Source organism: Seriola dumerili, unplaced genomic scaffold (genome assembly GCF_002260705.1).
Source record: "Seriola dumerili isolate Sdu_G_001 unplaced genomic scaffold, Sdu_1.0 BDQW01000127.1, whole genome shotgun sequence".
NCBI lineage: Eukaryota > Metazoa > Chordata > Actinopteri > Carangiformes > Carangidae > Seriola > Seriola dumerili.
Window position 1 is genome coordinate 997,703 of NW_019174382.1, and position 23,948 is coordinate 1,021,650.

At 43.0% G+C, this 23,948-nt stretch overlaps 1 protein-coding gene across 1 annotated transcript in view; it reads right to left on the minus strand.

Moving 5' to 3' along the window:
* The window catches only part of kif20b (kinesin family member 20B), a 43,136-nt gene that overhangs the window by 11,328 nt on the left and 7,860 nt on the right, over positions 1–23,948 (minus strand). The window contains exons 16-30 of the mRNA XM_022748643.1: positions 23,564–23,684; positions 21,264–21,398; positions 21,006–21,203; positions 19,959–20,779; positions 19,617–19,841; positions 17,867–18,005; positions 17,426–17,548; positions 17,240–17,300; positions 16,249–16,374; positions 15,662–15,792; positions 15,391–15,546; positions 14,588–14,764; positions 11,900–12,025; positions 10,560–10,667; positions 9,840–10,052 (exon numbers count right to left, since the gene is read on the minus strand). Of these exons, the coding sequence (XP_022604364.1) occupies positions 9,840–10,052; positions 10,560–10,667; positions 11,900–12,025; positions 14,588–14,764; positions 15,391–15,546; positions 15,662–15,792; positions 16,249–16,374; positions 17,240–17,300; positions 17,426–17,548; positions 17,867–18,005; positions 19,617–19,841; positions 19,959–20,779; positions 21,006–21,203; positions 21,264–21,398; positions 23,564–23,684 (2,860 nt within the window). The remainder of the gene's footprint in view (positions 1–9,839; positions 10,053–10,559; positions 10,668–11,899; positions 12,026–14,587; positions 14,765–15,390; positions 15,547–15,661; positions 15,793–16,248; positions 16,375–17,239; positions 17,301–17,425; positions 17,549–17,866; positions 18,006–19,616; positions 19,842–19,958; positions 20,780–21,005; positions 21,204–21,263; positions 21,399–23,563; positions 23,685–23,948) is intronic.

Consider the following 23,948-nt stretch of genomic DNA (forward strand, 5'->3'; position numbering starts at 1 on the left):
TCCTTGTGAGGGTCCTGACCCTAAGGTTAGGAACTATTGTGTCTCATCAAAATATTAGTCTGACAGACAACACTATATTACTAAATAATGATTAGCCGCAGTGGGAATTAAACAAGAAGAACATTGCATCAATTTAAATATGAAGCCATTTTTGATTTGGCTGTTTATTCTACAATTTCTGGCTAAATTGTGAAGTTATACTCCCACACTGATAACAGCCATTCCTGCTTAGATGTAAGGTTAGGTCCCAGAGGAATGTAGCAGAATATTGGCCTTATTAGAAGAGATAGGGAGTGGGTGGGAGAGGGCAAGATGGATAGAGGGAGGTGAGAAAAGACAGAGCCCCTGGATAGAGAGTTAACGAAAAGAAAGGGAGACACAGGGAGGAAGATATTGGACTTATTAGAGAAGAGAGTGAGTGGGAGAGGAGGGCAAACACAGAGAGACAGAGGTAGAGACAGAGAGAGACAGAGAGAGAGAGAGAGAGGGAGAGAGAGAGAGGGAGGGAGAGGGAGAGAGAGAGGGGGAGGGAGAGAGAGAGAGGGAGGGAGAGGGAGAGACAGAGAGAGACAGAGAGAGAGAGAGAGAGACAGAGAGAGAGATAGAGGTAGAGAGACAGAGAGAGAGATAGAGGTAGAGGGAGAGAGAGAGAGGGAGAGAGAGAGAGATAGAGGGAGAGAGAGAGAGAGAGGGAGAGAGAGAGAGAGAGAGAGAGAGAGAGAGAGAGAGAGAGAGAGAGAGAGAGAGAGAGAGAGAGAGAGAGAGAGAGAGAGAGAGAGAGAGAGAGAGAGAGAGAGAGAGAGAGAGAGAGAGAGAGAGGGAGAGAGAGAGAGATAGAGGTAGAGAGAGAGAGAGAGGGATGACAGGAAGATATTTCATATGATCTAAAACACCTTCTGTCAAACAAACCGCACGTCTCTCACCCTGAAGCAACATCGACCGTGAGCAGCTCGAAGCAATAAACAATCGATCACTTCTACACCGACTCCCACTTTCAAAACAACTAATAAAAATATGGAAGTTTTATTTTAAAGAAAAGCTCTTTGGTCTCATGATTCGATTTCGATCCGTGGCCGATTTGATTCAAAATCAATTCTCGAGTCAAAACGACGGTAAAGAAGAAAAGCCAGAGGAGTGATTGATCAGTGAAAGGACGTTTTCTGTCTTTTCATCTTTACTAATTAACGATTTAATTCACCGTCGTTAAGGTGGAATATTTTTTCACGTCACTCAATCCATGATGATTTGGAAATCAATCAATACACTTTAAATGTCAATATGAAAACTTTGATCATTTAAAGTTCTTGTTAACTCTCTCCATGACGGAGTCTTTAGTGATGACATTAATAACATCTCGGGTGGCATCCAGCCGCTTCTTCCCTGCAGGTTATAAAATCTGACATGTGTCTGAACGCAGCGTCACTGAGGAGGAAGCAGCTTCAGTCACTTCTTCCTTTACTGTTTTTACTGTTTTCTTCTTTCTTAGTGTCCGGGCGGAAAGCGACACGACGCCGCCGCCTCTGGGATTAGTGAGGGAAACTGATGTCAGATAAAAACATAAACCAGGTTTATTAGTAGTTGTTATTAGTAGTGTTCAGATTCTGTGACGTCACGTTCACATCTGCAAATCTCACAACTGCAAGGAGCCACTTTTCACACAGCCACCGTCTTTAAGTTGTTTTAGTGAACGAGTTAAAAACAGATTATTTACGTATCCAGCAGGTAGAAAGTCACATTATGTTTCATTTGGAGACACGTTTGTTTGTGATCGATCTAATCTTCAACTCTCTCTTTAGCTCTGGTTTGGTCTCCACCAGATGCTAAATGTTCATCACTGACTTCATGTGCTCACACTTCAGTTACTCATCAGGACGGCGGATCCTTTCACGTCGCACCGAGTCACTCGAGTCTTTAAAAGCGGCATTCTGAAGCCATGAACGTCTGTTTTTCCTAAATCACAAACGCTCACTGATTTTGGAGCGAAGAATCCCGCTCTTCCTCCAGAGTACTCTTGACTTTAGGAGGTGATTTTTATTCTGTCAAAATGCTCCACCACAAACAGTGACCTTCCCTTCGTGGCCTTTTCGTCTTGTCGGGCTGTCGCGGTGTATATTTAGCACTTATTTCCACAGTTATTTCTCCAGCGGGCCTCAGTGACGGCGACTGACGCAGTCGGTAAGACTCTGGTGATGGAAGTGGAAAGCCTGGATTAGAGGCTGTGGAACGGGAGCGACCTGTGATCCATTACATGCTCCGTCAGTGGGGACTGTGCATCTCACTGAGCATGGGCTGTGTGACTTTATACTGTGTGGGTTACACATGCAGTGACGCAAACAGCCAGTACAACAGCAGTTATAAGTATAATATATATGTAATGGCGTGTCAGCAGTGAGTTAAGGTGTCATCATGTCGGTTGGGTTAATTAGTGCATGAGACCCTGTGTCTGTTTCAGCAACACGTTGCACCGACTTGATAATTACAGGCTCTAATGTTTCCTGACAGAAAGACGTCGCAGCGTTTCCACTGGGACAGTAAGTACACACATTTTCATTTCAAAGTGTGTGTGCTACAGCAGAAGGAAGAGAAGCATGGAGCCGACGTCATGTTAATGGATGTGTACATTAAGTAGCTGTGCAGTTAGACTTTACTCAGATCTAAACTCTGTCACCGCAGTGTCAGCTTCCTCTGCTCTTTACCCTCCTCCACTGATTTTTATTCTCTCTGCTCCTACCCACAATCCCTCCCCTTTCATCTTGCCATCTAATTTCCCTCCACCCCCCCATAGCTCTGCTTTAACTGCCACTTTTATCTCCCTCTTTTCCACCCTACTTTCTCCTCTTTCTGTCCAAACCTCTTCTCCACTTCGCTGCCGTCTTCCTCCATCTGCCCTTCCTCTGCGTCTCATTTCAATTCACCGTCTTCCTCTTTCATCTCCACTCTAACCCTCAACCCATCTCTCTCAATTTATTCCATCTGCGATGCCACCTTCTTTTTCCTGCACTTTGTTTTGGCCTGTTTCTCACTTGGTTTGAAACTCGACCTTTAAACCTTTTTGTTTTCTTTGCACCTTATTTTCCTCTCTCTCCTGTTCTCCTGAACTCCTCTGGGTGATTGATGTGTTGACCCTTGGGCCTCAGTTCGAGCCCACTGCATCATCTTTTCTACATGTTCAGATATCGTTGGCTTCTTTGTTTTCAAGTGGAAACTGGGTCATTGCAGCAGCATTAACAGACGCACTAATTAGAGAACAAAGTGTTCAAGAAGGAGAGAAAAAAAAAAATGCAAAAGATTTTTTATATAACCGTCGTCCAGTTTTATATCCAGGAATATATGTACATCTATCTCCATCCTCCTAAAGAGGAGCGTTCGTCTTCATAAATGTTGACTGAAGTGTCCCAGATCGTCACATTGGTTTAAACCCCCCCCCAACACAAACACCTACATCTCTTTGTGGGCTTTTCATCGCACCTCCCTCCCCTTTGTGTCTGTTCCAGTTCTCCGTCTTGAACGCCGCTCCGTCAGCAGAACGGCGTCATTAGTGGAATGACTTTGGTGTTTCGCTGCACGGCGTTCTCCCCTGTAAATGTTGTCAGAGCAGCGGAGTGCGAGGAGACCGAGTCAGGAACCTTATTAAACTGGGTGGGAACTTGTTTCATGAACGTGGGCTAATACGCTGCAGCTAATGAGCTTTTGTCAGAGCATCAAGGCGCATTGCTAACACGTCTTCACAGTTGTTACTACTGACGGCTTTTACTTATTGAAGAATGAGAGGAAGTGCGGTATCCGGCGTCCTGCTCCTCTCGGTCATTTACATATGATCCAGTAAAAGTGACAGTATTCTTCATTTACTATAAACTGGACCTGAAATGTATTTCTCTTCAACGACACTTAAAAACAAAATCACTGCTCCTAAACGCAAGAACAGGATGTGAACAGTCTCTGTAACTTAATACTAACCTCAAGTTTCAAAATGATGAGGGCACCGATTACCTGGTGGTGTTGTTTACCTTTTCTTCCATCAGATATCTACACATTTAAATCAAGCTGTTGCAGATTTTAGTTTTTGTGCAGCAGCTTGTGTTCATTTAATTTTAACTTCAAACCAAATAAAGGTCTTAGTGTTGGGAACACTGGTTTTATCTCAGCACCAGTTGTGCTAAATTCATCTTTACCTCAACTGTTCATCAAAAACACTTCCGTGAACAACGTTTGAAGTTGCTGCGTCACAAAGTTGACGCATTCAGCTTCTAAGTAGCTTCCTGGTTCATCCCCAGATGAACTTCATCTTTAATTCAGCAAGGTTGGCTTTCCCTGGAACGAGGACGACTGCAGCGTTCAGATGCATCTGGGAAAACGGGGTCTCCAGAACATTTACATAAAGGCAGTAATTACACTGTCTATTATTTTCAGTTTCTAAAATACCAAGGCAACATTAGGTGTCGAGGTCTTTCACTGTTAATACACTTTAACATTGTTGCTTTCTTTCAACGAAATGCAGCGTTATTTGCCCCTAAACTGACGGCTTGTGTCTCTTCTACCCTGAACCTCCTTTTCTTCTTAAGTGTTAAAGGCTTCAGATTTCACCCTCTGCTGTGGAGGGAAAGTCTGACAGCAACAGCTGTTTACTTGTGGAGTCGGTGACATCACCTGGCATGACCTCCATTATCTTTTCCAACACGTAAAAACTAAATCTCCTTAAACAACATCTGGATTTAACAGTGGGTTAAATGTGGGACAAATGTTTCCGTGCGACGTGATGACACGTGTGACACTTTCTTCTTCCTTGATGTTTGATGTTTACCAGAATAATTCTGCGCAGCGTTCATACCCTTCCCTTTGGCGTCAGTTATTCAGGGAAGCTTGTTGTTGTGACTGAAGGTGTGAAATTTGCTGTCAAAGTACGAGCGACAAGTGTCTGAGCAGAGCTGTCAGACTGACGCAGATCTGCCAACCTGCACCATCAACAACCCCAAAAAAGGTGGGAGCGAATACTGTTATTGAGCAACACGACAAAACTGCATGTGACAACGGGAATATGCTCGTATAGTAATGAGTTTATATGTTTATACACTCTCAACAAAACAAGATATAAGTACGTACATAACTCCACGATGGGTCAATTTGAATGTAAAATGTTGTTGGTTAATTTAAACTCTTGGATTCAAGGTGAATATTATGAAAACATTGGATTAAAAGACAGAAAGTGGGTAGATACAGCTGTATTCAGCGTGACATGGTGCAGTGGGATGTTTAAATGGCAAATGACAGTTTAATTAGAAACGACTACTTATGGTTGAAATCATTGTCAGAATATTTAATTCTTGTAAATTGCTTTGGATAAAAGTGTCTGCCACATTAGTAAATGTAAATTCTTAATACTTGAAAAAATATATATTTCCAAATATATATTTTGCATGCTTATCTACAATATGGGTTGTTTAGTTTATTTATTTAATAGGGACGATGCAATTTGACTTAGTTCCAATACAAAGCATGACGTGTTGCACAGACAGTTTAAAGCTATTGCTAATTTTCAGCTCCTGTCCCTTGTTGGGATTTTACATGTTCATTACACTGTTCAGCGATCGCAATAATTAACGCAAATTAAAACAATCCCTGTGAGTTCTGCCACATGAAAGTCTCACATTCACCAACAAACATCACTGTTAAACACAGTGTCAAGCAATTCCCAGATGTTCTGCACCAAAGCAGAGTTAATGTTCTGTAGCGCTGCAACACTGTGGAACAACCACAGGTGTAGAGCTGCTTTTATTCTCCAGATGAAACTAAATAACTACAGTCTCATCATAGATTGATATTTATCTACATTTATTATTATTATTATTTTTAATGAAGATTTTTCTCCCGCAGTTTCATTGCAAAAATACCATCTAAGAACACATAAGAACATGGCAACTTTGATCGCAATTTTTAGGAAAAGCTGCCGCGAAATCCAATAGGCCAAAACACCCCCACCCCCACCCCCCCAAAAAAAAGCTGGTAAATCCTGGAGGGACTGATTAATTATGACTATTATTATTATTATTATTATAATTATCAATTATATTGTGACTTTGTTTCATTGCGGCTTGTTCAGAATGATTTATTTTCCCAGAAATGCATGAAAAGAAAACAAAGAATGAGTATTAGTGCTGCAGTGACAGAGCACATGTAGCACTGTTACTACAGAAAAGGCTGCTGATGTGTTTTGAAAGATGCTTTTGATGCTGCTTCAGAAAAAAAAACACCTTAATTTATGGCACATGAAATGAAGAGCCCTGTTCTGCAGATTGCAGCGTTTATCAAGTCGCAACCGTGACTTTCATATCAAGCAAGTCACCGTCCTTCTGATGTTATCGTTACATCATCATTTCGTTATTATGACACGCCGTGCACAAAATTGCCTACTTCCCTCTTATCAGCTGTGAACTTAAAACACTGAGCACGGGGAAGTGGGAATTACTGGCATAAGGTGTTTTTATGCCTCAGCACTCAGAGGACATCAGCGCCTCCCAAAAAACACGCCACTTGGGATTATGTGGAAACAAGGGAGATTCAGTGTTTACAAGGCGAGCAACAAGACGCCAAAACCGTGTCATTACAATAATGACGAAGTGACTGTGTCAGCGGGAACGCTTTATAAATATATTAAGATATTTGGAGATGGAAACTTTACCGATTATTTACAATATCAAGAATATAAAGAACAAAATGAAAGTTCTTTATCTGCCTCACCTGCTGCTTGATTGGTTGTTTTTCATATTTGGGAATTTAAAGTGTAAAATGATTGTTGCTTGTACTTTACATCTGTCAGCACTAATTAGTTTTATTTTTGGCATTTGTTCAAACCGTAGAACGTGACGTGTTTTCAAGCTGTGTTTGCCAGAGAGGGAAAAAGAGAAGCTGTAACCGGTGTTAACCTTTGCAGCGGTGCAGTGATGTGACAGTTGCACTGAACCCGACCTTGTGTTTCTCTGAGCGGGGGCTCTGTTTAATGTGCTCTCTGGGGTGTGTGTGTGTGTGTGTGTGTGTGTGTGTGTGTGTGTGTGTGTGTGTGTGTGTGTGTGTGTGTGTGTGCCATTAATAAAGTGGGAGTGTGTGTGTTTCTCCTTGTAAGAGGTATTTATGATTAATGAGATTGTCTTCTCTCGCCCATATGTGCTGGGGACATGCATGGGGATGCTGTTATGGTGTTTACACAAGGTTGAACAACAAAAGCTTGAAGCTATACAGTCAAAATCTAAATTAAGGACATGCTGTTTATGCACATTAAGCACAAATACTGCCGTGAATTCATCTTATATCTTGTTTATTATTGTTTCTTCCTCTACCTGTTGAGGTTGGTAAATATTCAGGAGTGAAAATAGATCATGTAAGGTTTGTGATTTCATGGAGATCACATATAATATTCTATTTATGGTAATTTAATGAATGAATCATTATTATTTTTATGAAATGATTTAACAAAACCCTGAAATGTTCTGAGGCCGTTTGCACAAACACCTTAAGGCTTAACTTCTCCTTAGCTCAGGGAGTCAGTTAAAGGTGTCACACAGAATCCCTTAAAAAAGGGTCTGTTTCCATGGAGATTGATTTGTTGATTTGCTGCCATTAGCACGTGTGAGGAATCATTAAGCTGCGGAGAGTAGACGATCGGACAAATCACGACCGACCGTTGGTTTAATCTGAGATGTAAAATCAATTCCTCGTCGTTGAAGGTGTCTCTAATGTCTCTAAGGTCTTTGAACAATCTTTTTAGGACGAGTTGGTTTTCTTCATTGATCACCATGAACTCAGTCGTGTTGCGGTTGAGACAGAGTCAGAGCTTCCTCTAGTTTGTTTCCCTTACTTTGATGGTTAAGGTCTCAACTGATTCGTTAAGTTTACGACTGAAGTACTAACCACAGGGAGAAGACCTTGTTTTGTGTTGAAAAACTCAGACAGGAAATCTTAAGTTAAGGTGTTTTGTCAATGACTGCTTCATTTTGTTGAATTTAATTAGCTGACTACGACAAGATGAACGACTTCAATAGTCTTTATGTTAATTTTTCTTCTCCAAGTTTTAATTGTGCTGTATATTTTTACCAATTATTAACAGATGTTGTTGCAGACATGAAGGCGTGAAGATTAGATTATGGGAATGACGTGCATTGTTTTTATTTTTATATTTGAAGAGTGTTTTAACCTCTGCAGGCCGGGCAGATACGCACAAAACAATAATTAATGTATGCAGTATAATTAAGTTACAACTGCATTCGTCTTTAAGTGCTAATTAACCGGAGTGTGTGTTCTACAATAACGCACGTGTGTTCCTTCTTTCCATTCACTGTGTGTGTGTGAACATGCTTGTTGGAATCAGCATTCACACGTGTCGCACCTTCAAGAGCCAAATGTAACAGAGGCATCAGCCCACTTCTTCTTCTTCTCTTGCATTAGTCGAAACAAACAAACAAACAGAAGTGCAGCTCCGAATTCCAGAGAGACCTTTGACCTTTTCACCCTCCAGCTCAGCTTCACTTTTCTACTCGAGTCTCTGAGTCTGGTGTCGACTCCGTGACGAGACTTTGGTTTCAGAGCACGTCAGACGTATGAACGAGCTCACGGGCGGAAACTCTGATCCGTTTCTAAGAGGCGCAGATGGGACCGGCTTGTTGACCCTGTTACTTATACTAATCACACACAGCCTTTGTTTATCTTCTGGCTCTTACACTGGAGGTCGTTGAGATTTGTGACAAATTAAAAGATAAATACTGAAATGTTTCTCTGCCGTTTAACGAGGAAAAACTGACCAGAAACACAAATGTTTTTTTTTTCCAGTTCGGTTCTGTGTGATCACATGGCAGACAACAGTTCTGCCATGTTTGTATCAGTGAGGAGATCCACTGCATCAAAACTCAAGCTGCATCAACTAATGACACCCGACAACTTATCGACCCGGTACTTTAACGGTTCTCTCACCGGTACTTTTTGTCATTTAGTAAGAAGAAAAACATTGTTTATTTTCTCACAACATGACGCCGGAGCTTATGGATACGTATCGCAGGGTCCGTTTGATGCCGGGTTTCTGTATCTGTCCTTAATCTCCTGGAACCCAGAGATGGTGAAGGACAGAAATCGACAAAAACACCTGCACCATGAAAAACACAGTCGACAGTCTGAGACCAGAGGCGAACACGACGATGATCACGATGACGGTCAAAAAGCTCCTTCGTTACTTTGCAAGAAAAACCTAGAGCGGGGATTACTACAACAAGGCCAGGAAACCGCCTGCGAAAACAAAACCAGTGCGCCCTTCTGTTAGAAACAGACGTGCCCCTAAGTATCATGGGAGAAAATCGTGACCTCAATTCTGAACCCAACCACTGAATATGAAAACAAACGTACATGACACGAGTCTCCTCCTGGTGTGTGACAATCCCACTGCACTACCTGCCCTTCAAACATCACGAGTTTGGTTCATACTGATGTACGAGTGAGAGATTTACAGACGCCATAACAACAATCCTGCTCCAGCAGTGCTGCCCCCCCGACATGTGTGAGCTCTTCTCTGAGGCTCACGTTGCACCGCTGTTTCTTTACTGATGTATGGAGGATTTATTTTTAGAAAAGCTAGAGGCGAACATGTTGTACACAGGAAGTTTTAACATGCAGCTTTATATATGTATATGTGTGTGTGTGTGTGTGTGTGTGTGTGTGTGTGCCTGTGTGTACAACAAAAGTCCACTAAAAGAAGGATCGAATCAAAACTGATGAATTTGCTAATTAATTATTTTCAATGAAATCTGTTTCAACACCTGGTGAGTGTGTGGACAAGCTGCCTTTGTCTGATTGGTTCTTACCTTCTCCATCTCTCCGCTCTTCCTCTTGCGCGCCGAGCGGGTGATTTTGACAGTGACGGCGCTCTCCTCTCCCTGCCGCCGCAGCGCCATGCGGTTGGGCTGCAGAGGGCTGAAGGAGATCTCCAGCTCCGGCCGGGGGAAGCGGCTCGTCCTCCCGTTTTCCGTGGAGATCTCAGAGGAGTCGAGGACTGACGGACAGCCAGCTGAGCCCTGCTGCGACCAGACGGGAGTTTGAGGTTAAGGGTCACTTCCTGGTCACTCGGGTGAGAAGTCTGTCTAGGTGTGACGATACCGACCGGTCTGTCTGTTTGCTACAAGGTCAGGAGGTCAGTCGCCACGACAACAGAAGTATCCACACCTGTGTAACTGTTGCTGAGCAAGATGGCAACTGCACACTCATCTCTCACAACCTCTAATGTGCTTCTGTACCTGTGCGTCTTGTTCAGGTGAGTGGAAAAAATGAAAAACTAGGATGTTGCAGAATAAAATCCAAGACTTGCAGCCTTTATTGTATAATTGAGTTTGTCTGCAGAAGAAGAAACTAAAGCAAACCAGGTGATTTACTTGTTACTAAGGACCACTTCACTTACGTCCAACTACATCTAAAGGGAATAATGTTCATACCTGTTGTGACTGACAAATAAAACAACTCTTTGTGTGGACTCATGACGTGTACTGCACACCTCTCTTCTCCGTATTCGTTAGATGTCATGAACTTACCTGGCTGCTGACCGACGCTCTGGTGTCCATCCTTCCTCCAGACTTCCTGCTGAGGGTTTCACTCTGGGGTTTCTCTCCCGGTGTAGCAGGGCTCCGGCTGCTTCTCGTCTGTCGTAGGAAGTGATAGAAATAAATAATATAAATCATGATGACGAGTAACTTTACCAACATGTTTTATGGATATTATTATGCATCATTTAAATGGTCTTTCATCTTGCATCAATCTGCCTGATGGAACGATATGCTCTCTGTAGCAGCACAACGCTTCATTTATGGTCTGTTGAGACACATTTGACCTTTATCCAAGAATTGCAGCTCCTGTAATTTTGATATTGTGATTTTGATAAAATTTTGAGCCCTAATCTTATACGTTTAAAAGTTAAAGCAGCAAAAGAAGAGTCATCTTTGTTGTTGTTGAGATGTGCTCAAGTCAAAGAAAAAGATCAAAGTTCCCGTGGTCTGCTGTCTCTGTGTTTTTTCTCACCTTGAAGATGCTGAACACCTGAGGAAATCTTTGAATAAATAAAATAAAAGGGTGAAGCCCCGGCAGGGAAGGACATTTACCGTATCACTGATGTCCAATTCTGTGATTTGAGTCTAATCCATGATTTCCATTCCTCTATTATATTCACATTCTCACTTTGTAATGAAATAAACCTCAAAAATGATCTAAAAAAAGAAAGAAATGGAAACAGACGATTGGAGGTAAAACCCTGAGCTAACAACCAAAAACAAACACCTCCCTCCCCGCGCTCTTATCTCCCCCCTGTGCGCTCTGACCCGTCACTCCTGACCTGAACACACATGAAAAACAAACACCAGTAATAAAACATTTAAATATAAAAAGGAGAGAAAAACGACGGCGCTGCCGCCGGAGAGCTGCAGGGAGAAAACAGTGACTACAAAGCTGCGTATTCTTAGACTTAGAGCTGAAGTATGAAACTTCAAATAAAACTAAAAATACCATTTTGACAGCGTTTGGAACATGTGACCGTTTCGATGGACGACACAGAAAGTCATTATGATGCAGAGGAGATTCGAGAAGCTCACTCAGTTTTCATAAAGACGCAGGAATTTAAGCTGAAGGGTTAAAATAGAAAAGAAATTAGAAGCATTCTGATTTATTTAAACCTGCAGGTTTGATCCTCGATGAAAACATCAGTAATTGAATCTATTCTTAGAGACACGAATCCAAGACGACCACTGCTGCTGTTCTCTCTCATGAAGGATGAAACCAAAAACCTTTAAACGTCCACCTTTCAATCAATCAATCAATCAATCAGAGGTGGTCATTTGACACTACAAAGATCTTATCTGTGGAGTTTCCCTCTAACACCGACCTGAGTGACTGAGTCCACCTGTCTGGATGTGGAGGCCTTCAGCGCTTCCTTCAGTCTCTGGATGTCGGCCTCTTTCTCACGCAGAGCAGCCTGCAGCTCCGCCACGCCATCACCGCCATCAGCACACTGTAACAGGAAGTTCATGGACACTTTTTTCACATTTTCTCCACACCCATCTATTGTTTCAAACCATTAATGCAAAAATAAAATGAGACTAAAACATGTGTAATTGAAGGTTTACAGGAAACCGAGAGTGAGGAAAAACAAATGGCTTCAAACATCGATTGTCATTTGCATCTTTTCTGTGAATATCACAGACGTAAACACAAAGCACCAGTTATCCCGTAACACTTGCTAATGCATAATGAAAATACAAACACAGGGAAATAAATCAAATCTCCGGCTCAAAGAAAGAAAGAAAGAAAATAACAAATCTCCGGAACATTTCGAACGAGCGTCGACACAAATGAAATCTCCAGGCAAGTAAACGACTACGAGACAAAACAATCAATGGAAACCTGTGGGAAGATTAAACTGTGTGTGCAACACATTATTTAATTTTTTTTCCAGTGCACCACGACCGTGGTCCTTCCCCCTCATCTCTGTCTGTAAACATGAAATGCATTAGATTTGACAGATACCAGCATCGTCCTGGAGCTACATGTGGTGTTGGCAAGGAGTGATGCATGTTTAAATGACTGGACAGGAATGTATGAACAAAACAACAGATCCACTGCAGTTACCATCAGACTATGAAGGGTTTCCCATCTTCATCTGAGGAGGGTTAATGAATGTTTTCACCTGCCTGAGATGCTGCGATGATACAATTGTCTTGTTATATCTCATTGCAGCCGATAAAACAGTCCTGCACACATCTTTTGGTTTTCATAACAAAACTGACAAACCATTCATTAAATCTGCACAAAGACTGAGAATCTCACAGTGTATTCAGCACCAACTTTGATCTTTGATAGTTTATCAATACCTGTTGCTATTGACAAAATACTAATTTTTACTTAAGAAGTAGATTATATTAAAGCTCCATATCATATAAAGGTCTGTGTCCATGTGTAGTGTGATTATAGATCAGCTCTAGCTTCTATATTAATACTGTGAAAGTATCAAAGCCTCAGTCCACAGAGAAATGCACACAGCCTGTATTCAGAAACTGAGCCTTAAAACCAGCCGTCAGGACTTCTGGAACTTTGTGATGTCACAACAAAGCAGTCACCAAGCCCCGCCCACCTGGACCCACCATCCAAACCTTGCAGGATTTGGTTTCTCTGAGTGTTTTTACCTGAAATCTGCTTTATTTTTATTGGATCACTCAGAAAACAGTCAGCCAATCAGAAGAGAGGCTCAGAGCCTCCTCTCTTCTGATTGGCTCACAGACCTGTTGTTACTAGAGCTGCAGAGAGAAGCCTGAGAGAGGAGATGTAAAACTACACTGAGATGGTTTTTATATCTTCTGATGGATCAACACTTCAAATAAAACACAGAAGAAGAAGAAAACGTGTTTCTAACATCCTGCTCTCCCACAGAAACAATAAAAGAAACAACTCTCTACATAATGTAATCCAACACATACTGTTTATGTCGACACAGTTTAACTCAGCTCTGTCTAAAATATCCTTCGTATTTAGGTTGAATTTTAAAAACCATGACAACCACCTCATTTAAATTTTATTTGTGTATAATAATAAAACAAGAATCGATGATTTAAAACAATGAGTGTAGTAATCCTTGTATGATTAGTCTGCAGTTTGGATGTCGCCCTGCTGTGGCTTCTCTGATACACAAAATTATCTGCAATCTCTCCAAAATTTTGTCCCTGATACGAGTTTGTAAATCAATAGAGCCGTATCAGACGCCTAGCCCGGCATCAGTTTGGTTTGGTGAGTCACTGCAGCGCTGCCCTTCACACTGTCTGTTCTGTAGTTATCTGACGACGCCGTCTGCTCACAATGACAGGAATTATGTCATTTTAAAAACCACACAAACGCTCAGTGAGGATGACATGTGACAGACCAAAGTGCAAAAATACTGATATGTGACATAATGTGGAGCAGAGACGTGGCTCCACGTTAATGATGGTGATTCACCTACAAATCCTCCTGCAATGTACCAGAGAAGGAAAGACGAGACGAAGCAGAGCTCGGTCAGAGAACTGAGAGAACTGAAACCAGGAGCTCTGCTCTGTAACATTACAGAAACCATGAAGGAATTCTTATTGATCTTTGTCTATTTCCCTGGGTTCTGCTCTCCCAGTAAATCCCATCTAACCGGTGACTCAGCCCTGAAGGAAATGGAGCAGAAAACCGTTGACACGTCGCTCTCTGCAGGTTCAAACTTTCAGTGGAGTCTCACCTCCCTCTAAACCTCAGATCAATAATGTCACAGCAGGTGTTTCGCCTCGACAAATGACGGGAAGCGACTGCTCTGACATCAGTAGCTGGAGTGTGCAGAGAGGTGAAACACACCCGGATGTTTCATAATGAGGAGCATTTACTCCAATAATCCATTAAAAGCCTGAGGACTTGACAAAGAACTGACTATCTGAGACACTAATACTGCAAAGAACATATGTTCCTGTGCATTGATTTTCTGAATCAGTCACTTGTGTCTTAAACTCCCTTCTCTTACCGTCCTCTTCCACCTCGCCGCCTGTATCTTCTTTGTGACACTGACCTCTTGTGGCGGCTTCGTGTTGTTCTGCCGAAGCTCCAGGATGAGTTTGTCTTTCTCCGCTTGGCTGGAGAGAAGTTTCTGGAGCTGGACCTCCAAGGCTGCGACCAGGGTGTCTCTCTCCTTCCTCCACTTCTCCATGGTCTCGTCCTTCTCGGACAGCTGGGACGACAGGGACTCCTGACAAAGAGGGAGATGCAGGTGAAACATGTTTGCAGGAGGGGAATACTAGTTTTGTACAGTGTGTATGTGTCAGTGAGAGAAAGATGCAGTAAAAGTGACTGAAAAACAAGAACATCCTCTATAGGAGACCAGTGAGGCTGCACTCATCATCAAAACATAAAAATAAATGTTGGATAATTTCTCCTCCATTCCTCGTGGTCGTATCCCTCCGCCACTCACACTAGTTCCAGGTTACGTCCCTGTTTATCCAGAGGCAGAGAAAATATTAACTGCTCTGTGAATATCATAGTCACGAGTAATGGAAAAAAGGTGTTTTCTGAGGTCACCGTGACCTTGACCTTTGACCTTTAGCCACAAAAATCTTATCAGTTCATCCTTGAGTCCTAGTGAATGTTTGTGCCAAAATTAAAGAAGTTCCATCAAGGCGTTACTGAGATATCGCGTCCATGAGAATGAGACAGACGGACGAGCTAAAAACAAAATGTCTGCCTCCAACTGTCGCCGGGCGGAGGAATAAAAACTTTCATTGATCTAATCTGAACTTTTTATTTAGCTGCAGGTGCTTTGAGACGGATGATAACATGCTCCAGCTAACGTTCAGCGTCTCATCGTCCTCGTCTTACCAGCTGGCTCTGCTGCCGGTTGTAGCGTTCTCTGTCGTCTGCAAACTTCCTCATGTCCTGGTTCCTCTTGTCCTCGGCCTCTTTAGCCTGACCAATCAGGGACAGCTTCTCCTCCAGCCACTTTTTGCGTTCGGCCTGGTGTTTGTCTGTACACAGCTGTACACGATACAATACACACTAATTATCTATTAATCGTCAATAATTCTGTCGGAGTGAAACCGGTCCTGGTCCTACATCTAACACGACGTCTGGAAACAGTCCCTATCGTTACCTTCAAGCTTTCCTGGGCTCGGGCGGCTTCCTGTTTGGCCAGCTTGAGGTCGTCTGATTGGCTGTCGAGTGGACGGTGCGTGTTGTTTCCACGGTCCTGCTGTAACAACATCCCCTTCAATTTCTCCACTTCTGAAATGTTCACACGGGAGAACAGACACTGAAAACACGTTTTCATTTGAACAAAAATACAGACTAACTGTATTCATACGGTAAATGTTGTTGTTTACAGATGAACCTTGTGTTTGGGAAAGAAGTGCTGTGAGCCTGTGTTTCTTTATCCTCTCAGTGTTTTTCTGCTTTTCTTATCAGTGAAATAAAGGTCTGGTTAAGTTAAGTTATCTTGAGGTGTCCTATTGTGTCCTGTCATGTTTGCATCGTTACACACCAAGTGTTTCTGGATAACAACAGGTCGACTGAATGACCCGACTCTGACATCCAATTAAAATGTTTTGTTGCCTCTCGTGAACACGGTTGTTTCTCTGCGGTTCGCAGGGATAAGAGGATTAGACTAAGCTGCGCATGGACCGAACCCCAAAATCAAAAACGATTAAATCCACGTTCTTCCTCCGAGTTTTCAGATCTCACCACCGGAGAGTTCCTGGACGAGGTCGAGTTTCTCCTCCAGGACATGCTCCATCTCCTCCTGCGTCTCCTCCTGCTCCGTCAGAGCCAAACGCATGTCCTCGATCACGCGCTCCTTGGCCTCCAGGTCTACGAGTCAACACACACACACACACACACACACACACACACACACAGAGCAGGTAGAGGTTTACATGCAGAGCGCCACCCCTGCCCCCACACAGATATAAATCTACTGTAACATGTTGATCCCAGAGGGAAGTTTTCTCCTTTCCATAAACAGGTCAGAGGTCAGCTGCCGAGCACATTCACTGTTTTACTCAAGGACTTTTCAGCTGAAAGACACTCAGGACTTTCAGTTTGGGTAGAGGACAGTTTTTATTTTCAACCCTGGAAATTATTATTTTTTTCCTTAAAGTAGTTTAAACCAAATAATTAATTAGAGAAACGCAACACATGGAGAGATCATGACACAAATTAGCTGCATAAAACATCTGATTTCGCAGCAACTTGTAGCAGTGAGAATGAATCCAGGTCGGTGCAGGTGGTGACCCAGTCTTCACAGCTCTGTGTTAATCACAGGTAGAGCTGATCTTTAGAATCACCTCATCAATTTATCCATTTATAAGGTGAAACTATTAAACCCTGCTTTCGCTTGAAACATCGAGGAACTAGCGTCACACGTCTTTAACAGTGATGTGTGTTGGTGAGTGTGAGACGTTCATGTCACACGTCTGCAGCTTCACAACGTGCTTCAACGCCAGAAACAAGGAAGTGAGTTTGGTGACATCATCAAGGTTTTGATCAGGGACTGGTGTGATTGGTTCAACTAGCAGGAAACTTTGATGATTGGTCACATTTGCGTAAAAGTTGCGGTGATTGGACAAAAACGCAAAGTCGCATAGAATTGACGGGGATTGGTGGAATTTCCGTTAATTATTGCGATCGAGACATCACGGCTTTCTGGAGGGACTGAAAGTCACAAGTGTTTTACCTTTACAGGACTTCTGGTAGAGCTGCAGCGTCTGGTCGGACTTGGCCTCGGACGATTGTTCCTAAAGAGCGGGAAAGAGGAGGAGAGTAAAACATCGTGCAAATGGGACGTAGACGCACCAGCATGAAGGCAGCCGGCGGGAAATCAATCACACAACAAGAAGATGCAAAAGACGGATGACGTCACCAGTTTGAGCTGCTGGATGGTTCTGTCTCTGCCGGCGACCTCAGACTGAAGCTGCTTCTTGGTTTTCTCCACGTCAGACAGTTTCTGCTTCAAAAGCTTCTCTTCTTCTCTCATGGCCGAAATCTGCAGGGAAAAAACAGCAACACAGTCGTTCAGTCAGCACAACTACAGACAAGCAGACACACGACAGTCTTTATAAATGAATAAAAACTAACATTAAATAGTATAAAAACAGAGGTATAAAAGTAGAATAGGTGCATGTACTATTTCTCTAATGGCACTTGGATAAAAACTTAAGTAAAAGTATCCGGTGATGTGGCATTTCAAGCTAAATAAATAAATAAATAAATAAAGAGAGAGAGAGACCTTTAAAAAGAGTGAGGGACTGCAACAGTTTGAATCATTGAATCATTTCATGTTGCAGGTAAATGGAGTGTGTACCTCCTTCTGGACCTGCTGGATCTGCTTCTTGTAGTCGGCCAGTTTCTCTCGGAGGTCTGAGGTGTCGTCCTCTTTCCTCTGGAGGTCGACGCCGAGGCTCTTGACTTTCTCTGAGTCCCGTTTGGCGCTTTCTTTTAGTCTGGAGGAATGAGACGAGATAACAATGAGAAGCTGAGACAGGGAGGTACATTGTGGTGCGGAGCAACATCGAGGCTCCAGAGACTTTGAATTAAAACAACTCTCCCTGGACCCTGAGGTACCTGTGGAGGGATGACAGGTGAGATAATGGAGAGAAAAATCTATTTCACAATGACAAACTAATATAGTTTAGTGGAGAAAAGATGAGTGGAGGTAATACAGAGAGATAATTACCAACAGAACAATATATACTGTAATCTGGAGACGCTGTTTCCTGACAGTTAAACTGATGGACTCCATTATAACAGATAGATATTAAAGATATTAGCATCCTAAAAGCACTGAGACAAAACTTGCTAATGAAGGTGGGATAATAAAATCATCATCTTTTTTATTATATTATAAACTAAAAGTTTTATAAATATCTATAAGATTTTCAACTATTGCCAAATATTCTTCATTTATTGTGAATTTATTTATTATTGAGCCTGTAATTCTAAATAAATAATGAAGGACTGTTTCAGTCACTCTTAAAGGGGATCTCTCTGGGGTTCACTGTGACAGGGAGAAAGACTAAGGAGAATAAAATTGGCGGTAAAATATAATTTAAACAAGCGAAACTTAATTTTGACATTTATCTAGTGATCATCTTTTCTAAACCAAATGAAAATGAATAGTGTCTGAAATCTGTGTCTGTCCTTTAAAAGTATTACATGTGAATTAAAGGGATTTGGAGAAGGGGAAAGGGTACAGGACTAAATCATAAATATTATATATAATTACCTCTTTCTTGAGTATTTCAGAAAACATTTCACATTGTTTATCAAACTATTAAAATCTTAAGAAATAATGAAAACAGCAGCCTACCAGTAATAAGAATATAGTTCGGGTGAAGAGGAACAGACAACGTTGATCTCGTGTCGCAGGAATTTAAAGCTTCATTTGTTTTTGCTTTTCTGTTGTTGTTGTTTTTCTTACTATTTAAAACTAATATATTGACTCTGGAAATAAACAGCCTCTGCCACAAAGAGAACAGCCCACAATTATTTATAAAACACATGTTTTTCCACTGACAGCTGCTTCAACCTCTGGTTTACAGGTACGGACTTTAGTTTCTCTGGTGGAGCATCTGATAAAGTCTAAACCACATTCAGCTTTAGCATTATTACAGCAACATTATTAGCTCTGGGCTGACCTTAACTGCTTAGCCTTTTTATTGTTTTGTGATCAAATCTTTATTATTATGTTTCCTCATAACTTAAAAACATGTTGCTCCTATTTATCCCTGTACATCACGGCATTGATCAGCTAGCTGCCCGACAGAGGGTTTTTATTTACCCCTTAATACTAGAGTCTCCCACCCACTTCACCTGGACGGCACCTGGGTGAAACAATCCCAAAATAACTCAGTAAATACACAGATAAGATAATAGATAGTAAATAGATGAATAAGAAAAAAATAGATGTCAGTAAGTAAACAAATAAATAACTATAGAAACTAAAAAAATTAAAAAATAAAATAAATAAATAAAATAAATAAAAATGAAATAAAATAAAATAAATATAATAAAATAAACTAAAAATAAAAGATATGTAAAGAGACGTCGGTTACCTGCTGATCTCCTCGGCTCTCTTCTCCAGCTCCTCGTCCTTCTGAGCGATGGCCTCATGTGCGACGGCCAGCAGCTCCCGGCGCCGCTCTGCCTCCCTGCGCCGGGCCTCCTGGACCGCCTGGCTCTCCTCCTCCTCCCGCCGCTCCTGCGCCTCCTTCAGGCTCTTCTGCAGGGTTGTTACCTCCGCTCCCGCCTCCAGCAGCTTTTTCTGCAGCTCTGCCTCTCTCTCCGCGGACGCTTTCTCCACCTCTGCTAGCTTCTCCTCCATCTGTCCGTCCTTTTCCTTTAGCGTTCTCTCCGTCTCTGAAGAGGCTCGCTGAGCTTCGGGTTTGCAGGGAGACTCCTTTGTTTCCTCCATGTTGGAGAGCTTTGCCCTCAGGGACGCCACCTCTGTCTGGAGATCATGGTTCAACCTCTTGAGCTCTTCTTCAGCAGCAGCGCTACAGGAACTGCTCGAACCTTTAGCCTCTCCTAGCTCGGCCTTGAGCTGCTCTGCAGTTTGCTCCTGTTCACTAATCCTCCGCTTCAGATCGTCTAAGAGTTTGTCGGAGGTTTCTTTCTGTTGGCTCAGTTTGTGTTTTAGCTCCTCCAGCAGCTGTTGTGACTCCGCTTTCTGTTCTCGCAGCTTCTCGTTGAGATCCTCCACCTGCTTTTCCGAGGCCTGCGTTTGTTCCTCCAGTTTTGCTCTCAGCTGTTCGACTTCTTCTCTGGAAGCGAGCTCTTGACATTCAAGCTTGGATCGGACATCCTCTTGCTCCTCAAGCTTCTTTCTCAGCTCTTCAATTTGCTGTTTTGAAGCTTCTTCCTGTTGACTGAGCTTCTCATTAAACTCTTCCAGCTGTTGCTTGTGCGCCAGCTGTTCCTTTGCCTGTGCTAGCTCACGCTCCAGCTCCGGCATTCGTCTGCGACTTCTCTCGCTTTTCTCCTTTTCGTCAGCCAGATTCTTCCTGAGCTCTGACGCTTCGTCTCTCAGCTGAGCGTTGACGCCGTCAGACGACGCTGCGGTGGTCTGCAGTTCCTGCGTCAGGCCTTGAGCTTCCAGCGTCAGGGTGTGAATCTGGGACGTCTTCTCCTGGATCTGCTTGGAGTGTTCATCCAGATGTTTCCGAGCAGACTGCAGCTGGACCAGCGCTCGTTCGGCTCTCTCCGTCTCGCTCGTCACCTGCAGTCATTTCCACAAATATCACTTTCTTTTAGTCGTGTAAGGAAGAACTCAAACGTCAGACCTCTCTACACATTCAGCACTAACGGTATATTTACATGAGGATCATTTCCAGCTCCATCCCCAAAACTACAAACCCCGGTTTTTAAGGAGGTTAACTTCCTCTGTTTGGTGGAGGATTAAGTTTCATTTTAGCATATGATTAAAAAACTACACCATGACCCACCTGGCGTTCTGCAGCTTCCAGTTTGTCAGTCAGCTCTCTGACTTCCTGTTGAAGCGCTTCGCACTCCTGCTGCTTCTTTCCTCTCTCCTTCCTCTCCGTCTCCAGAGCCGACCGAGCCTCCTCCAGAGCAGCAAGCGCCTCCTCTCTGCTCCGCCTCTCTTCTGCGAGGCCTGCCGCGGCTTTCTCTTTGTCTCTCCTCTCTTCGTCGAGCGAGGCTTCCACCTCCCCTCTGCCTCGCCTCACCTCCCCGAGTGTGGCGAGGGTCTCCTCCCTCGCTTTCCTCTCCTCCTCTAAGGAAGCCAGTGCCTCCTCTTTGCCGACCGTTTGGTACTCCAGAGCGGTGAGGGCGTCTTCTCTGGCCTTCTGCTCCTCCTCGAGGGAGGTCAACGCCTCCTGGGTGTGAGGACAGACTGATTAATTACCATTTTAGTGTTTAAACAGATGACACAGGTAAACATAGATGAAACACTAGTGTCAGAGTTTATTAAAGTTTATTTCCTTTATTTCAAAAGGGACAAAACAAACACAAAGACTCGAACTTCCCAGATCGGAGAAGCAGCTGCCAAAACACAACTGATTGATTCCTTTGCACCAGGAATCAATAAAAGAAAAGAAGAGAGAATCTGGTATATTTTAAATTCGTATATTTATTAATTCATAATTAATAATTACTTGAAACATTAATGATTTAAAAGGGCAGGTTTTGCGATTTGTTGGGCTGATATTGTAAAGTTTTTCTCCTCTGTTGTAAATAAACTGAACAGCTGATTGCACCTTGTTTCCTGTGGCTCCAGGTAGAACCTCAACTGGTTCTGAATATAATTAAAACACAGTGCATCACCTGCTAAACCCACATTATTCATCTTCTGCATCCACATGGAGTAGACATGATGTCATCATGTTATATTCTCTCTCTCAGTAAATACAGTCACATATTTTAGACGCTCACCCAGCTGACCTAGATGAGTAAGCCCGTCACCCTGTTACAAACATCGGGCTAATAGTGTGTAAGCCAGAGGACAGACTGGGGGTCGGAAAGTCAAGCTAACCTGCAGCCGGTCTCTCAGGGGGCGGCGGCCCTGCGAGCTCAGCTCCGCCTCCCTCTGCAGGTCCTCCACTCGTTTCTCCAGCAGGACAATCTGTGACGACTTCTCCTGGAGCTGGAAGAGGAGCCTCCTTTTCTCCTCATCCTCCTCTCCGCTGGTTTCTCCTTCACCAACACAGGAAACACACACTGGTATTCAAGAGTGTCTCTATTTATCACTTTAAAAACACATGTTACAGGGTCAAAGCAAGTTTATGATACTAATGTGTAGGTCGTCTAATTATTGACATTTCTATATTCAATGTGCCGTTACTGTCAGTCAGAGACAAACACACTCAAACTGAAATATTTTGTACGACGACAACCTGTAGATCAGTTCATTCAAATTACAAAATAAAACATTTTCTCCATAACATGTCATCCATGAGTTTCCCCTAGGGGATCAATAAAGTATCTATCTATCTATCTATCTATCTATCTATCCATGCAAATAGAGATTTTATCAAGTTGTGAATTTAATTTAACACTGAAAATTTACATTTGAAAAAGATCAGCAGAGGATCAGCCCTGGTATCAACATCTGTCTCAGGTGATCCGATCACAAGTGGTCAGCACTAAGTTCACTGAGATTCACAGGTGCTGCGGACCACATGGGAAGAGGAACGTCAGTAGAGCAGGAAGAGCCAGTGAGATCTGATCACAAGGCGTCACTGGAGACGCATTTTAACTCCAGGTGTGAACTGACGAACTCAGAGCTGAACACTTGTTCACCTGAGACGCATGTTAATGTAGAGTTTCCTTCCAGTCTCTAAGCCACAGAACACACGTAGAAATATCCTCTGGACTCCACAGCACGCTGATGGATTCTCATGTTAAAACACTGATGGATTCTCATGTGCGTTTACCATTGTGTTTGTGAGCCATCTGCTGGTGCTTGTTCAGTTCCAACACCTTCCTCTCCAGTTCCTCCACGGTGTCGCTCCCGTCTCCATGACGCCCCGCTTGGCCCAAGCCCAGACACTTATGAGCAGCCTCAGCGGCCTCCTTTATGCCCGCCAGTTCAGAGGAGAAGGAGTCCAGAGATTTGTCCTGCAGGAGGAAGTGAACATGAGAGAAATTAATCAGGGAGATTAGCGAGCACATTCCCACAATATGAGCATCCAGGTTTGGATCCTGGAACAAGATACTTAATCCATAACCACATGAGCAGCTACATACTAATTTCTCCTTGGGTAATTAACACAGGACATCAAAAAGAGATCGATCTTTCACAGCGTATAAAGTCGTTTCAACACGCATCGCTGTGAACTGGGTGTTTGTGACAAGTGTGAGGGGAAGAGTCTCGTCACAGAGACACTCGTCATAAAATCTGTTGAAGTACGAACAACATAAGACCAGTAAGTAAAAAATAAAAAAACATTCATATACTGAGTCTGATGCAAGAAAGAAAGAGAGAGACAGAGAGAGAGAGGGAGGGAGAGAGAGACAGAGAGAGAGAGGGAGGTTGTGTTACCATGACGTTTGCGTCGTGACCGGTTCCAGCTTTGGCCATTTTGTCAATAAGGTTCTTGAAGATCTCGAGCCTCCTTTCTGCTCGCTCCTCCAGGATTTCCCGCTCTCTCCCCAGACGGTCACTGCACAAAAACACACACACACACACACACACACACACACTTATATGACATTTGAAAAAGCAACGCGTATCTTTAGGGTCTGCCCAATGATTCTGGAAAAGAAGTTTGTTAGGAGCTGAACCTGACGAGGAGTATGACGCAGATCACAGGAATGTAATGCGAATATTTATTCTGATTTACAAGAAAATGATAACGATGAAGTGGAAAGATACAAAACCTCCAACCGTAACTCAGTGGGTGCAGAGCCTGAACGAACGGCTGCGA